We start from the raw sequence: 16,796 nt of genomic DNA on the forward strand, positions 1-16,796 counted from the left end.
CTTTATTATTCCACTGACGACCTGTTGCATTCAACAAAACACAAGGGTTTAGTAGCTGGCAGGCTCGAACCCGTATCGCGAAGGAGGAAAAGAATGTGAAAAAAAAAAAGTGACGTCTTTGCCATTGCGTCCATCATTAAACCAGAAGTGGCGAAAGTTTAAATTAAGGCTAGTCAATCGAAAAGAGGGATGACTTTCGAAAATATCAGTGAAAAAAGCGATCCCCTCCCTGTAGAAAAGTGCCCAGTTGAGGGTGAGGGAATTAATGTTTTTAGCCAATTTTTCAATAATTGTCCGAAGAGTAAAGCTTCAAAGCGATACTATCTTGTGAAAATCTGTCTCCTTTGTTGAAAGTTTTAGGCTGACATACAAACATACATACATACATTTTAAACAGACAGGTAAGATTTATATTATAGATTACTTTACAAATTGGCCTACAAATAAGAAAGATATGGCACATTAGGTGTGAGATTTTATTGATGTCTATAAGAAATAATTAACTTTTAATGTTCATTTATTATATGAATTGATACGTTTAGACCTTCTATTCCTACAAAATAATCTTTATACTCCATTGATGACTTATGTAAGTCGAAAGTTTAGGCATAAATAATTTTTTATGAATTTTGGATGTTTTATTTTATTCTTTATTTCCAGAATTATCAAAAGATAAAACCACAACTAATCCTTTGAAAAGTGTACATATAAAAAAATGTCGTTTTTATTTTTGTATTTATCTCATTAAAAAAAAAGAAGTGAATGTTGATATGTCAGCTTGTTTTCTTTTGAATATCACAATATGACTTAAGTGGAATTAACTTGAGAGTATTGTCTGACATTGTATTAGTTGAGTGATTAGGTGGAGATAAGAGGATCGAAAGAAGAGATGTTTGATTAGATAATTTGTTGTCGATTGTAAATCGAAGAAATCGAGTTTATTAAATAGAAAGTTCACCCACCGAATTATCTTTTTCTTTTTTGTGCTTCATTGTGCATTGAGTTATATATTTTGTGATTCACATTAGAATTTCAAAATTAAAAATAAAAAATTCAAATAAAAATTGAAATTGATTTGGGTTACTTGTGCAAATTTTCTAATTTCCAACACCAGAATTTAAGTGGCCATGTTAATTAAGTAACCCAAATCAATTTCAATTTTTATTTAAATTTTTTATTTTTAATTTTGAAATTCTAATGTGAATCACAAAATATATAACTCAATATACAATGAATGTGTAATAATAGTCTTAACGACTTAGTTCTGATGACTTCAGAGGAAGATTAAATCTGGACAGCATCGTCAGAACAAGAAATTTTGGTATGGCCATGTTGCAAGAATGGAATAGAGTTCTTGGGTTAGTAGATGTAACCAGTTGAAGAAGCAGATTCGGTTCACAGGGGAAGGCCAAGGAAAACAATGGAGGAAGTGATAAAAATGTATCTGAGGGATAAAAATCTGGGCAGAATCGAAGTCGATAGCTTTAAATCATCCAACACATGTCAGCATTTAAAATGAGCATTTTAATATATGATTAGTTGTAGCTGGGGTTTATTAGGTATCACAAACCAGCTTAAGTTTATTTTTCACCATAAACTAAGCAGCTTAGTTTATGGTTGAAAAACTGGTTAATATAGTGAAACTGCCTTCAATCTCAATTCGCAATATCTATATCTTTTTGAGCGATTTTGATCTCAATTAATAATAAACAATTTAACCTTTTCTTTTTATAAATATATAATTCTTTCTTTTGTGTCACTAATAGTTTTTTTTCCAGCCTGTTGCATATTAGATTACTTCTTTTTGTGACAAGAGGTTTATTTTTTTTATATTAAAAAAATATTGGTGTTTTTCAAATTTGCTGTGCACGATATTGTGCATCAACTCTATCTTAAAACAAAAATGGCTACTCATCAATATAGTGAGCTCAATATAATGTTTTAAATTGTTTTTCATAAAACAATAAAAATTGGAAATTTTAGGAAATGAAATAAATTTTTGCCCTATTATAAAATTGTTTCCTTTTATTTTTATATGGTTCAAATCTGAGATTTTTTTTTTGTTATTGATTTACTATTAAAAGAAAAATCTAGCTTTATCACTAACATATTATGAATTATTAACAAGATTGAATGTTTCAGATTTTGAAATGCATTTTTTATGGACAATCAAAGTAGCGCTTCCATGTCATTTTTTTTTTGGGGGGGGGGTAAGATTTTGCCCAATGTTTAGGTTAGTTTGATCTAATATCTATTGCTTCCATTATGATTGATTTTCATTTATCACAAGATATTTGTAAGAAATTTTCACTTGTATGAAGTTTGTTTTCACAAGATGGCAAATTTTCTAATTTCCAACACAAGAATTTAAGTGGCCATGTTAATTAAGTAACCCAAATCAATTTCAATTTTTATTTAAACCCCCCCCCCTTTCAAAAGATTTTAGATATAATTAAAATAAAATTTTGCTTTAAAATACCTAGCTTTAAGACAAGTTGAATGTCATTTTATATGCCTACATGTACGTGCTTTTATTTAAAAAAAAAAAAAAAAAAAAAAAAAAATTCCTAACATTTTCAACTTTTTCTTTTCAGGTGGCCCCCAAGTCCGTTTTTCAATCGGTGCTGGTGACCGTCAAGCCCTTCAGCCTCCTCTTAGTAATTCAATTCCTGTCAGTAATTCTTCTGTCGCCTTGATTTTCAATCAGTTAGGTAAGAATAACAAGTGTTTTGTCTTTCAAGTTTTTTACAAGGGAGTTGTAAAAATCTGGGATAAAGTTTACTGGATGTAAGGTGTTAGTGTAGTAGTCATTAATGGTGTAAGTTGGGCACAACTTGATTATTTAAGGGGACTGATCAACAAAAACTTGTTAACATTAGAAGGCTACCATATTGTAGTCGGCTGAGAAGCAGGCCAATGGAACAGTGTTCCACAGGCGGATGGTTCTAGGAAAAAAGCTGTTTTCATGGAATCTGTGATTAGATTTAGGCACAGATAGAGAGTGGAGGAAATTGTTGATAGTGGTTGTAGCTAGTTGAGCATTTTTTGTGAAAGCTTGACAAGTGGGGAACTATAGATTGGAGCTCAGATAAGCTTGCTATGAAAATAATAGAGCAGGTTTCTGTGGAAAAGAGGCTGAAAGAATGAGAAAAATGCACTACTTACGAGGTTTCGAAGCTGGTTTTGAACTCTATCAAGGCAGGATAAAGCGCATCGATCAACTCCTACCCAGATGTGGCAATAGTACTCCATCTTAGGACGCACTTGGCTCTTATAAAGATAGAAGATTACATTGGCAATGAGATATGTATTGGAATGTCCAAAAGAGGGAATTATTTTCATTTTAATCATTCTTCTCACAAAGAGTAAATGGATTGAACATAATCAAGTGACCTGAAGGCTCCCTCATTTTTATTGGATATTACATGGATATAAGAGAGGGTATCATTCATTTTCTTGAATTGCACCACTTATTCTTGATCCTCACCTTAGCGGAGAAGTTAATGCTTTTTTTTTCTTTTTTTAAATCTTTGGTATGACTCTACTAAGAATTTCTCTGCTCATTAGCGAACACTTGCAACATTATACTAAATGGGTCGGTAAGTAATGGAATTGAACATAACAAAATGATCCATTAGATATCATTGTTTTGAAAGCCAAGTTATATTTCTAAAAACATGCAAGAGCCTAGTTTAGCAAAACTAGAACTTGCATGGCACACAAAAACTATGATGGAATCATTTTCAAGAGATAAAGTTTGAAGTATTGCTTATGTATAGTTGTGGTGAACATTAAGCATAAACTCTAGAATGATACCTTGCACATCCCACTGAGCAGACGAAGCTGACAGTGTGTAAAAGGCAGATGTTCTGGTGCACATGGGATTTCACAACAAATAAAAGATGTGAGTGTTGATCACCGTGGCAGTTAGATTCAATGCTCAATATTGTTCAGATTTCTATGTCGTATTGTTCGTTAAACTAAAATTGCTTTGTGAATGTTGTTCCTTGCACATTTTCTACAATTGTTCAAACTTCCTTGTTACAGACCTAACTCTTGCAACCTTAAGAATTAGATGGATTTACTGCATAACTGAAAATACTGAATCCATTTTATCTGATTATATATATATTAGTGGTGAGACGATTAATTGGAATTGTTAATCGTAAGAATTGTGTATTTGGGGGGGGGAATCAGAATCGGAATCGCATCATTAAAAAATAACTTAGATTTGCGATTCTTTTGTTATGATTCTCTTTTATTTTTAAGTTGAACTATTTGTTTGAAGTGAGATTAATGCTGTCAAAAATTTATGATATAAACGTTAGAACTTTTCATAACATATTTAATGATATACAAGAATTTTATTAACTACTTTAATCTTTATTTATCTTAATGAGTTTTCTTATTGCGTCACATACATAGGTGCTGTCTGTCTGTTTTGAAACTTGAAGACCCATGATTAGTTATCTGTTTGCACTTTTGTGAAACTTTAGGAGGGTGCAAAATAACATTGTTTTCATTTGTGAATGAAGTTTATTTATGTATAAAACAGCCTAACTACATAAAATCCATAAAATAGTTCTCTACTTAACCCTTAGAGAAAAAAGATTTTACAATGCTCTCATTGCGAGTAAATCATGTTAAAAATCAGTGGTTTTTCCAACTGATGATTAAAAAAAAAAATAAAGCGGATGCTTATCTTTTGGCAAGTTTTTTTTTTTTTTTTTTTTTTTTTACTGACACTCTTTCATTAGTAAATGAATAAAAAATCTCATTAGCAAATGAAAAATGTCTTGCCAATCTTTATATTTAAAAAAAATAAAACGAGCAAAGTCAAATTATTTAAACAATAACAGGTTTAATAGAACAATGCGGTAAGTGAATTTAATTTTGTTTCTTTTAAAAATTTACATTTCATTAAAATATTCTGCGGATGAAGCATTAAAACATTTCTTTTGGAACTTCTTTGCATAACAAAAAAAAAAAATTTAATTACCAAAAATTTACTTTTTTATATAGAAATAAAGAAGTAAATCAAGACATTAAATAAGAATAAACATTAAAGGACGATAAGTATATAATTATATGATAAAAATAAATATAGAAATAAACCAATTGTAAATGTTACCTTACTCTACAACAGAACAGCGACCACTCTGATTTGTTTTTTTTTTAGGAGTATTTGAGGTCACTGTCAATGAATCTGATAATCACACCCGCCGCAAATTTACCGTTTTCATGGTATGAACTCCTAGACCTTGCGACTATTTTGTGCCATTTCACTGCCTTCAGTAGTGTTTTTCTTACATGATAGGTTCGTGTGCGAACCGGCATAGTGAGGTGTCCTATCATATCGCATAGGAATCTTTAAGCGGTCATTTCAAATCAAGTTTTACAAAAAAAAAAAAAAAATGGTTTTAATGTTTTTTAATTGATCTAAAAACAGTTTTCACGAATGGTTTATAAAAACATAACCACCAAACATATTTTTATGTTTTTCGTTCTTTTTTTTTGGGGGGGGGTATTCAATTATAGGACTTGTGTAGTTTAACAGGTGCTTCTGCAGTTTAATTAATTGTTTTTCTGTAACACGCTGATATTTACATGCAAATTGATTGTTATTAATTTCATGGTGCATGTTTTTAATTCATGGTTAAAATATTTGTTTTGACTTATCTTCAATGAAAGAAATTTTACGAAAAAAATCAAATTGTGTTCGACATTTCCTTAATTGTATTTCCACTTTTTTGCTGTACCATATTTTTTCGCTACATAAAAACTTCTGATTATATAATGGTATATTTAAAAACAACAATTCCACGGGAATTGGAATCTGAATCGGAATTGTACTTGGTATTGTAATCGTTAATCAACATTTTCCTGGAATCGGAAAAAATTTAGGAATCGTCTCAACACTAATATATATATATACTTATGTTTTGGAACAGTTCTATAATCTTTATAGTGTATGATACAAGCAATGAGCTGACATAAAATTCGTTCATCTGCTATATCTGTACTCCTACAATTTTTTTTTTTTGTGTATTGATATTAATATTGAAAACCCTTTTTTCTATTTATTTAAAAAGAAAATACAACTTTGTTATACATGGATCGTGAAATTGCATTCATCTGCAAAAGATCTAGCTAATTTGCATATTCTTTTACACATTCAGTTTAATTAATTCCCTATTAGCTTTTTTGGCTTTATTATGGAATGATCATATATATAAGGTACTTGAACCTATGCAAAACTTTATATTTGGGTTTTTAGCTAAGGAAAATCGGTGCAAAAGTGTGAAAATTAAAGAAATGGAATTGGCCAGGTGAAGGTTGAACGATGGCATTACGAATATGCATGTGTAATGTAATAGCTATTGGTTCATGTTTTAACAGTAAACATGTTTTTGCAGTAAACTTGTGTTCTTAGCTCAGGCATTAATGCCAAAGGAAAAAATAAATCATATGCTAAACGTTTTGGTTTCGATTCTTGGTAGTGGCGCAAAAGTCATTTTTAAAAAAAAACTTTTAAAATCATTACTATATATTGGATCCAATATAATATAATCAATACAAAATCTGCATTAATCAAAATATCATATTTAAGTGTATTTTACGACAAGGCAATGCCGGGAAGCATATGAGACACCAATTGTTAATCAACAATTTTCACCCTGAGCTGGCTTCTTCTCTCATTTGCATCACATCCCAAACCATAGCAACGCATACACAGCAATCTTGAACAAGGTCATACAAAATGGCTCACCGATCACAATTCTAACATCGGTGACCAACCATCTATAAACCTGAAAGTTCAACCAAATGCTTTTTGATGGTTATTGTCTATGTCGGTTTTCCACTGATCTGTTTGCGCCACTTACTTGGAGATTTAGGGAGGATTACATTGTGAATTTACCCTCTGGGTAACATGCCGCAGGCCGAAGCCATCAAAGACATTGCTGCAAAAAAAAAAAAAAAAATGTCTGAAACTTCAGGTTGATTTGGTGACAGAGACCAACAGTTGGGACATTGTCAGTCTGCAGACAATGCAAAATGCAGTAGAAGATTCCACAATAAATGAATTTAACAATTTTTTTTGTTTATGGGATCTATTTAATATTTATCGAATAGCTTAAACATTTCATTATTGTGAAGATCATATTGTGTTTAGTGCTTCTTTACCACTGTCCTATTTCTTTTCTAAAATTAATCATAACCATCTTTTGCTTTATTATTTCCATTGTTTTTATTTTGACAATTGTCCTCATCAAAGTTAATGTCTATATCTCCGATGGATCTTCCTCAGGAGAATTATTTTTGCATATTTAAATCTGATTTCTGTTAACTGTGTCTTTATATTTCTTGCATACTTAAATCCAATCAATTGATGATTTGATGTTTATTTCTTAACGAAAACATGCAAGCATAGTTTTATGTAAGCAATTGTGTGGGCACGCCATGAATGTTCTAATGAATCCTTGCATCTAGATTATAAAAAGCATAAGAAATAAAATTTTCTCTAACCAGAAATGCAGACAGATTCGCTTTATGTTGATTAAAGAATAAAAAGACTTTTAATAAGTTGTGTTACTTTGTTTTGGTTATTCTCCTTTGTTTCCACTTTGCAATACAAGTTCTTTTCTCTTTTCTGCTTATTTTATTGCAAAATATATTGATTTTTCTCATTTTTGATGAGGAAAATTCTTATTGTTCTTGACCTGTTAATAAACATGCTTGATTTTAAGACTTACGCATACTTTAAACCGCTTTCATTTCCACTGCTTGTTCTTTTCTATCATCAGTTCTTTACTTGAAATAGATAAAATCACTTCCTTTAAATTATAAAACGACAGTTCTAATGATTAAACATTTACTATAGTAAAACCATCTTCATGAAACTGCTGTTTCTAATTATCTGTATATCTATAAAAGTGAGAATGTGTGTGTGAGGACACTTCTCAACCTATGTATTCAAAGAATCTTTGATCTACAGGTTTGAAATTTAGTATATAGAGTATTCAGACATGTGGAAAAGTTTTTAATTGGCTTTCATCCGGAAAAATGGGCTGCTAAGGGGGGGGGGGTTAAAATTGAAAATCTGGTACTGGGGGGGGGGTCAGATTTTTATCTGTTTGTCAACTGTTTCACAACTGTATGCACGAATTGTTCAAATTATGTGAAGAAAAAGTAGGTTTGAAAATACTTTTTAAAGAGCGTGTCAAATTGACCTAATGGTTATCGTACTCGACTCAGTGTCTTTAGGTTTTGATCTCAGCTAGAGTATTTTTTTCTATTTACAACAAGTGAACTGTTTGGAAAAAAAAACATATTCGCATGCACATCTCAGTTTCTTTACATTCTTTTTTCTTTGTTTTTTTTTATTTTTTATTTTATTTATTTTTTTTTTAAAGGAATTTAATGTTACGTTTAATACTGCACAATGCTAGATACATATGCTGATTAACAATATATTCAATGGTAGCGAAACAATATGAGAAGAAATTTAAGTTTGAAAAACTACCACAATTGTTACAGTATCTAACATATTCTTTCTCTTGAATGTCACGCAGAACTTAATCCAGTAATATAGTTGTGATTTCAAAAGTAATAAAATTTTCTTTTTAGATATGACTTGGGTATCATCAGCTAGTATTGAAACCAATACAGATAGCTCTTCAGGCTTAGTCATTACCATTTGAGTAATTGTCAGATGGATAAGAAATAGTTAAAAATGGCCCAACTTTAATGTATAAATATGTATTTGTGTATGCGCACAAGATCATGTTGACTTGCACCTGCCAAGTTCCAATTTTTAAATTTTTTTGACTTCTTTGCAACAATTTTTATAGGCTAAAAACCCATAAAACAACTTTTTATAAAACAATGGTCCACAAAAAATGTAACCATTTGACATGCTGCTCTGTGACCTTGTGTTTTGGTGGAAATACACTTTGAAAAAATGGAGAGAGAGAGAGAGAGAGAGAGAGAGAGAGAGAGAGAGAGAGAGAGAGAGAGAGAGACACACACACACACACACACACACACACACAGTTTTATAAATTAGATTAGTGGAACCCATGTCTTGATACTGCTTAGTAATGAGAAAACTAAAGAATTCCCACTTAATGAAAAAAGGAAATGTAAAGTGTCAGCAAGACGACGTATATTTGACAGCACACCGGTTGCTGGGAATGTCTTGTTTAAGTAGCCTGCTCACGCCTCTCATGCAAGCGGGCGAGTATATTTCTATTGGGGTGTGACACCAAGACCACTCCGGTCTTGTAACTGGGCATCTTGGGTTTGATTCCTCCTCTACATGCCCGTCCCCTTCCTGAGCCACAAGATACTCACATTGTGGTCCAATGATTTGAGTAGTCGTGCGATGTGTCCCATGTTTGTGGGGATAGATTCCTGGGTGGTTGCATTACCCTTCTGCTACGACGCACCGGTTGGTCTTCCTCAACCTCCATCATCCCAGGGGATGCTGTGTAGTCCACCTCCATCTGTTCTGGTAGAGTGTTGGATGTTTTGGGCTGGTGTTGATTCGTACATGTGCGGGAACCATTGTCCTGGTATTTTATGTTGTCTATGGTATCCGACATTCCTGGTTGCTCTTCAGGTATCGAATGACAAGGGGTATCTACCGCGGGGTTTATTCTTTGGAGGAATCTGCGATTGCGCCGGGTTACCCGGTTACTCCCATCAATGCGTACATTATACTGCTGGTTATCCAGCGTTTCCACCACCCTTCCTGTCTTTGCCCATCGGCGTGGGTGTGGACCAACTTGGTTTTGAACCTGCACTGCTTCAGTTCCTCAAGTGGGTGACTTTTTAGATTGTATTCCCTTTCATTCCATAAGTGTCTTTTTGCCATCACTAGTTACCATGTTTTGCTGTGAAGTTGGGTCCAGAAAGTTCTCTTGTACCAGACCAAGGTCTTTTAGGGCTGAGTGAGAGTTCTATATTCTGTTCTGACCACTCGATCTGTTGCTGGACTTTAAAGGATGCAGTGTCTCTCGGGGTTGATATAGTCTGGTGCAACTGAGGCCGCTGCCTGCGGCCTGACCTCTTTATGCTTGTTGTAGTAGTGTATACATTACTGTGGAGATGGGGATAGATTTGTCCGTGGTTTCTTGGCTGACAAGCCTGTTGAATTTTTCTTCCAGCGTCGTGAGCGTCACAGCCTCCGACAGCACCTTGCTTTGATGCTCCAAGTTTGCCATTCCTGCCACCATTTGTCCTGTTATTATATCGTTGGAGAAGCTATCTTTCCGACCGCATCATATCCCGTTCAGACAAGTCACTGAAAAGTCGCAGAATCTTGTGACTGATCGAAGTCATACCACAAAGTCTGTAACTGATTTCCCCCTCCTTCTGCCTTACGGAGTGGAATTCTTGCGGTACACTTCTTTGTGTATGCTTCTAACGGCTTTATGTGTTGTAACACTGTTCTTCCATGACGGAGTTCAGTATTTCTGCTCCTACCATGTCGAACAACAGGCGGTTTACTTCTGGGGAACAGACCGTTCTCAGCTCATTTCTTAACGCTGTTGGCTCCGTCAACCCACACATCTCCTTGTATCTATTCCAGGAGTCAATGAATATCGCCCAGTCACCATCACTTGAGTTGGGTTCTATGGGTCTCCTTGTAAGTGGCTTGCTGAACTCTCCTCCGTCTCTTCACAGGGCGATGTTCTCATGCTGTAGCCCGAGGATCTGTTGAAGTAATATCTGCTGTGTTTGTTCATCCATATTCCAATGTTGTTTGTAGCAGATTTCCTATATCGGCGATGCCATGTAAAGTGTCGGCAAGACGATTTATATTTGAAAGCACACTGGTTGCTGTGAATGTTTTGTTTAAGTAGCCTGCTCTTGCCTCTCATGCAAGCGGGCGAGTCTACTTCTATGGGGGTGTGACACCAAGACCACTCCGGTCTTGTATCTGGGCATCTTGGGTTCGATTTCACCTCTACAGGAAAGAATAAAACAAATTCTTAGAGTTAAAATCAAATAACTGTATAATGTATAATTTCAGCACCCCAAATTCTATGTTAAAAAGCTGAAAAGAGAAAATGGGACTCTAAAACGTATGGCAAGTTTATTAATAAATAGCTTTCATTAGTAAAGTTATGTGATTTTTAAGTGTCCTAAATTCACATTTCAATAGATGAAAATATAATTTGGAATGCTGAAAAAAAAAAATATATAAAAGAAGTTTTTGTCTACGAATTTGTAATTTATTTATGTCAATCTTATATAAAATGCACCTAAGGTGTGCCTTTAATTTCTATTGCGTTAATGAAAACATACGATTAATAATCACTGAATGAATGACAAGACATTTTTCTTATGTAGCTTTTATTTAAGATTTTCCTCTCAATAAATGTAAAATCTCACTTTTCTCTCTATATAAGATAAAATATTGATTTTTTTTTTTTTTTCCCTCTATCTGACACTCATTTGATTGGTTAATATTGCTGGTGACATCTTTTCAAGTTGTAGCTTTCTACTTCACATGAATTATAAGTTTCATTAGCAAAGCTGTTGCTGAGAATTTTTTACAAAAGACATTAAAAAATGAATGTAGTAAACATATTCAGTGAGAATTATTCTTTTCACAATTGTTTCAGTTGTATTTCTATTTCCTGAAGACATTCATTTCAACTGATTATGTGCCTATTTTAATTTTCAAAACAAACAACTACAAGCGTTTTACCATTAGTATCCAATAATAATAGCATTGTAATGGACTTGTTTTACCTGATTTTTGTATAAAAAGGATTTTGTTGATTACATAGATGTCTGCAAGTTTGTTTTCTTTAGATAAGAGTTTTGAGTTGTGAACTTCTGAGTTTGGTTGGATTTGCATATTATTTCCTGTTGTTAAAAGCTGTGAATAATATATATATATATATTGCTTAATTATGTTGACACACCGGTTCTTGTCAGATCACTGAACTTAAGCAACGTTGAGCCTGGTTAGTACCAGATGGGTGACCATTTGGGAATTCTAGGCGCTGTATGTGTTCTCCGCTTATCTTGGCATTTGTTTCTAGTCATCCTGTACATACATTTCACTTGCTGCTGGTATCTAACAATATTGACTCAGGAGAGGTGTGGTTGGAGATTTCACCATATTTGCCACAAAAATTTCATGTGCAGGCACCCCTTTCATGGGTATCCATAGTTAATCAAAGACTGAAGGAGCCAAATTATAACTATTACAACTAACTGTAGTTTTCACATAGTTTATTTGAAGGCAGTGTTTATAGTTGTGTGCAAGCATTCCAGTTATCGTGTTTTCCTATTTTGTTTTTAATATAACGCTTTTAAAATGTTTATAGTAGTTCTATAGGCACCTCCAATCCATTGTGTAGAACGTCATTTCGTGTGTTTACTATAGTTTGGGTCAATTTCTACAGAAGATCATTTATGCAGAAATTTATGAATAAATAAAATGTACAATAAAAAAAATAGATATAAATCAATATAAGACTTATCTTTTATAAAACAAATCAATTTTTAATAACGAACTACACAGACGATAAAATTAATTTTAACCTGTTCAGTTGATACATGTATCTAGACATGATATTGCTACAGACCTCCATACTTTAAAAAAAAAAAAAAAGCGCAAATTTTGATTATCACCTGTCATTTAAAAAAATCAAATTCAAACAAATTTTTTTAGTCGATTTTGCTTTATTTGTTAGATGATGTGATGCTTAATGATTTAAACAAAAAAAATGACGCGTCAAAAGTAAACTTTTTTCTTGCCATAATATTGAGATGCTGATCTCGTCTCATATGCAGCCTTGACATTAAGAGCAATTTGTTTGTAGAATCGTATAATGACTTTGAATTGATTGTGTATATTTGAAGGCAACCAAAGAAATGAATCAATTGAAATAAGAGTTGAAAGGCAAAGATTTTTAACAAAGGTTGTCTGAAAATACCAGCATCTAATGCCAATAATGTAATAAAGATCAAATTACTGTAATGCGTTAAGAATATCTCATGGAAAGCAAAAAAAAGAAATTTTTTTTTCTTTTTTAATCTGATGGATGACATTAATCGATATGATATGAATAGCAAAGCTTTGTAATTTGATTCATCTGTTCAATTCATTACGTTATTATTATTCAATTCATATTCTTTGCTTTGCTCAATTGCAGATATTACATGGAATTCTTACGAGTGTAAACTTTACACACATCATTTATGGATTATTTTTAGAGGGTTTTTTTTGCTCATATTATTTAGATTCTTCAGACTACTGTTCTCATCTCCACTGTCATTTTCACAACGTTTCGGTTGATGTAACCTCCGACTTTCTTCAGGTGTATCTTGTCGAAGACATGAACCTTTCTGTAGAACTCAAATCTCCACAGAATTTCAAGCAGAACCCTTTATTTAATTCATGGAGGTTTGCAAGAACTCCTGGCGCATTGGTTAGAATACTTGGAAAAATTCAGTTGTAAAAGTGATATTCTCTGAAAGTTGAAGATTCAATCTTCAGTGTGTGCGACTGAAAAATACAATTGTGAATTACTTAGGACTTCTATCTAATCATGGCTGACAGAATGAGAGCATTCTACCCCTGTGAATTAAGTAAAGGATTCCATTCAAAATTCTGTGCAGATTCCAGAGTTCGACAGAAAGATTCCCAAGTTTGCCATGATACATCTGAATAAGGTTAGAGGTTAAGTTGACTGAAATATTGTGAAAATGTCACTTAAGATGAGAACAGTAGTCCAAAAAATCCAAGTACAGATAACCAAAATTCAGAAACATGAGACCCCCCCCCCCTTTCAATCAGTTGGCCACCTTTAGATTTAGTCTCTTATTCTTGGATTTTTTCTTTCAGTAAATCTTACTATATAAAACATCTGTACAGTCAAGTTTTATGAAAATTTTGGGTAAATTTTAACAACTGCTATAAATATTATTAACATTTGATGTTGGACTGACTTAGTTAAAAAAACAAATGTGATTTTTCTTAGTCTGTCCAATTTAAGTTTGAAATAGTCTTGCGTCTGTCACACTTAAGTTTAAAATAGCCTTTTCATCTGTTTGTCCTGCTAAGCATGAAATAGTTAAAAAAAAATTTTTTTTCAAAGCTTGTCCCATTTAAATTTCAAATAGCATTTTTATTCTTCCTGTTTTGTTTCTCCTTTTTTGCTTCTCCCTTTTTGATATCTTTTATTTAGTTACCTTTTTTTTTTTAGTTTGCTCTATTTTAGTTTCCCCATCTTTATTTCCCTCTTTTAATTTTCTTTTTTTTTTTTTTTTTTTTAGTTTTTTCCTTTTTCTTCCTTTTTTATTATCAAGTTTTAAATACGCACTACTTGTTTGTTCTATTATGTTTATTTTGAGTGAATTTAATTATTCAACTTACATTATTTAGAAGATAAAAATTGTTGAGAGATATTGGATATATGCATTGTTTTAAGGGCCAAAGCAGTTTACTATTTGAAAAAAATGCAATTGGAAAAACTTGCTTTTGGTTAAAACAACATAGTAAACAATTTGGTTCAATTATTTAATGACCAAAAGATGTATTTAAAATGAAAAGTCATAAAAAACTAAAAAAAAAAAAAAAAAAAAAAAAACTAGTAAAAAGGGGGCATAATTAAAAGAATCATTCAAAAATAAAGATAAAAATTGGGTCAATGAGTAGTTATGCCTAATAAATTTTAAGTATCAATGAAATGCATGTTTGAAATTAAAGTGGTTTAATAAAAAAAAAATTAACTATCAATTACAATTTATTTAGTGATCCTCCAGATTAATCCCTTATGTAATACTGCTTGTAAAAAGAAAATAACAATACTTTTTTATGTACTTACCCGTTAGGTTAAAAAAAATGACTGTACACTAAAGATTGCGCAAATTCATTCAGTATTTGTATTAAAAAAAAAAAAAAGCGAATTTTATCAGAGGAAGCTGTTGGTCATTTTTGTTATTATGGTCAATGGACAAGGAAGATACCTCAAATTTTGATTCAAGCAGAGGAAGGGTTAATAAAGCCCCCCCCCCCGAATGTTAAGAATAGCTTTCTACATTTGCACAGCAATTGATGTTATTTAAGAAAAAAAAATGCACAAAGTTTAGCTACCATAGTAAAAAAAAAAAAATGGGGGTTGGATGTGGGGGACTAACTGACCTTATAAAAAAAAAAAAAAAAAAAAAAAAAAAAAACTACAATGACCTGAAAATTGGTGTTTCATTTTAAGCTAGATTGTCTGTATGCAAGAGGGGGTCACATGGTCATTCACTTCTAAGATGTGGGAAACTGCAAGCATTTACCAAGTAAAGTAACAACTTGGAGGCAAAGAAGTATGCAAAATCATTTATTCTTCACAAACTCAACTGAACTCGTTTGGAAATTGTCTCCATGAGAATGTGTAGAACAAAGTTTGTAAATGGGGTATGCGTACGTGCATGTATCAGTTGAGATGAGAAGTTTTACATACTGTGCAGAGTGTGTTTGTTAGGATGCACATGTTGTTGAAGTGTTTTTATAGCAGTCAAACTGAAGAAAGAGATAAGGTGAGGTGGTGTCAGCAGCCAGTGTGAATGAGAAAAAGACTAAATTCAATATCGTGAATGTTAGTGACCTCTACCTCACCGAAGGGAAATTATTTAGGTTTGGAACTGCCCTTGATGAATATCTATAAATGTATTGAGAAGGGTCAGTAATTCTACACGGGTTTGGAAATTGGAGGAGGGCATATATATGTTAAAAAATTTGTGTGTGTGTGTATGAGGGGGGGGGGTTCTTGTTTTTCTATCTAAGATTATATCTTATTAAACCAAATTTTTACTATTTTCTATGATAAAAGATCAACGATTTGATTAGTGATTATGATTCAGGAATAAGGGCTTTTCACATTCTTGAGCATGATTAATTTGAGGTTAAACTTTAATTTAATTCACCTCAAAGTGATTGATTTTTCTTTTGCAGGTATCAAAAATGTGCTGTCTTTGTTTACTGCTGTGCTGACCGACCATAAAGTCCTTATTCTATCACAAAGTTACACCCGGCTCACAGACGCATGCCATGCTCTCAATGTGCTTTTGTATCCCTTACGCTACAGGTAAGTTTAACACGCACACACACTCATCCATGGTCATTAATTAATACAAGATTAGGTTTTGTGCATATTTAAAATGGTGTGATGTAATGGTTACAGGTGTGGACTATGGGCTCAGTATAACTTTCACTAATACCCTTGGGAAAGATATGAATTGAATTCATTTATCTTCCCTGCAGCTATTCCTTAAATATAATGATTAACTGGACTCTCAAGTCTTGGTTGTGCAACTAGTCTAGGAGAAAAAAACACCTGAAATAACACCAGTTTTTCTCTGCTTATCCCAGTAGTGTTTCAAGTCATTGTGAACATCTTGTCACTGGATCCAAGCAATAGCGGTTTAGAAGAGGTGTGGTGTGGGATTGTGCAATTCCTGTTTCATTATGAACTCTCTATACAAAACCCTTACAAGATATCCATTTAGCATTACAAGCGTATGCTGTATTTTCGTGGACATCGGCAATATTACATACCTAATGTGCTTCAACAAGTCATATCTTTTTTATTTGTTGGTCAATGTTTAAAAGAATTGATGGAAAGAGAATAAAATAAGCATTCAAATGATGTTAATTTATTTTTCTTTTATGCGTTCAATGTTTTTATACTCCAAGTTAAAAATGAAAAATTGGTAAAAAATGACAACAAAAAGGGAAACACATTTTTAATGTTTTCATTTTATACGTTACGTTTGGATAC

The 16,796-nt window shown here is 32.6% G+C and overlaps 1 protein-coding gene across 21 annotated transcripts in view; it reads left to right on the top strand.

Moving 5' to 3' along the window:
* Positions 1 to 16,796, top strand: part of LOC145293059 (myotubularin-related protein 13-like) — a 508,291-nt gene that overhangs the window by 322,886 nt on the left and 168,609 nt on the right. For all 21 annotated transcript variants that reach the window (XM_080139396.1, XM_080139398.1, XM_080139410.1 and 18 more), the window contains 2 exons: positions 2,595 to 2,711; positions 15,971 to 16,103. In XM_080139396.1, coding sequence (XP_079995522.1) covers positions 2,595 to 2,711; positions 15,971 to 16,103 — 250 coding nt within the window. The remainder of the gene's footprint in view (positions 1 to 2,594; positions 2,712 to 15,970; positions 16,104 to 16,796) is intronic.

Source organism: Euprymna scolopes, chromosome 14, assembly GCF_053919585.1.
Source record: "Euprymna scolopes isolate OS-2025 chromosome 14, ASM5391958v1, whole genome shotgun sequence".
Lineage (NCBI taxonomy): Eukaryota > Metazoa > Mollusca > Cephalopoda > Sepiida > Sepiolidae > Euprymna > Euprymna scolopes.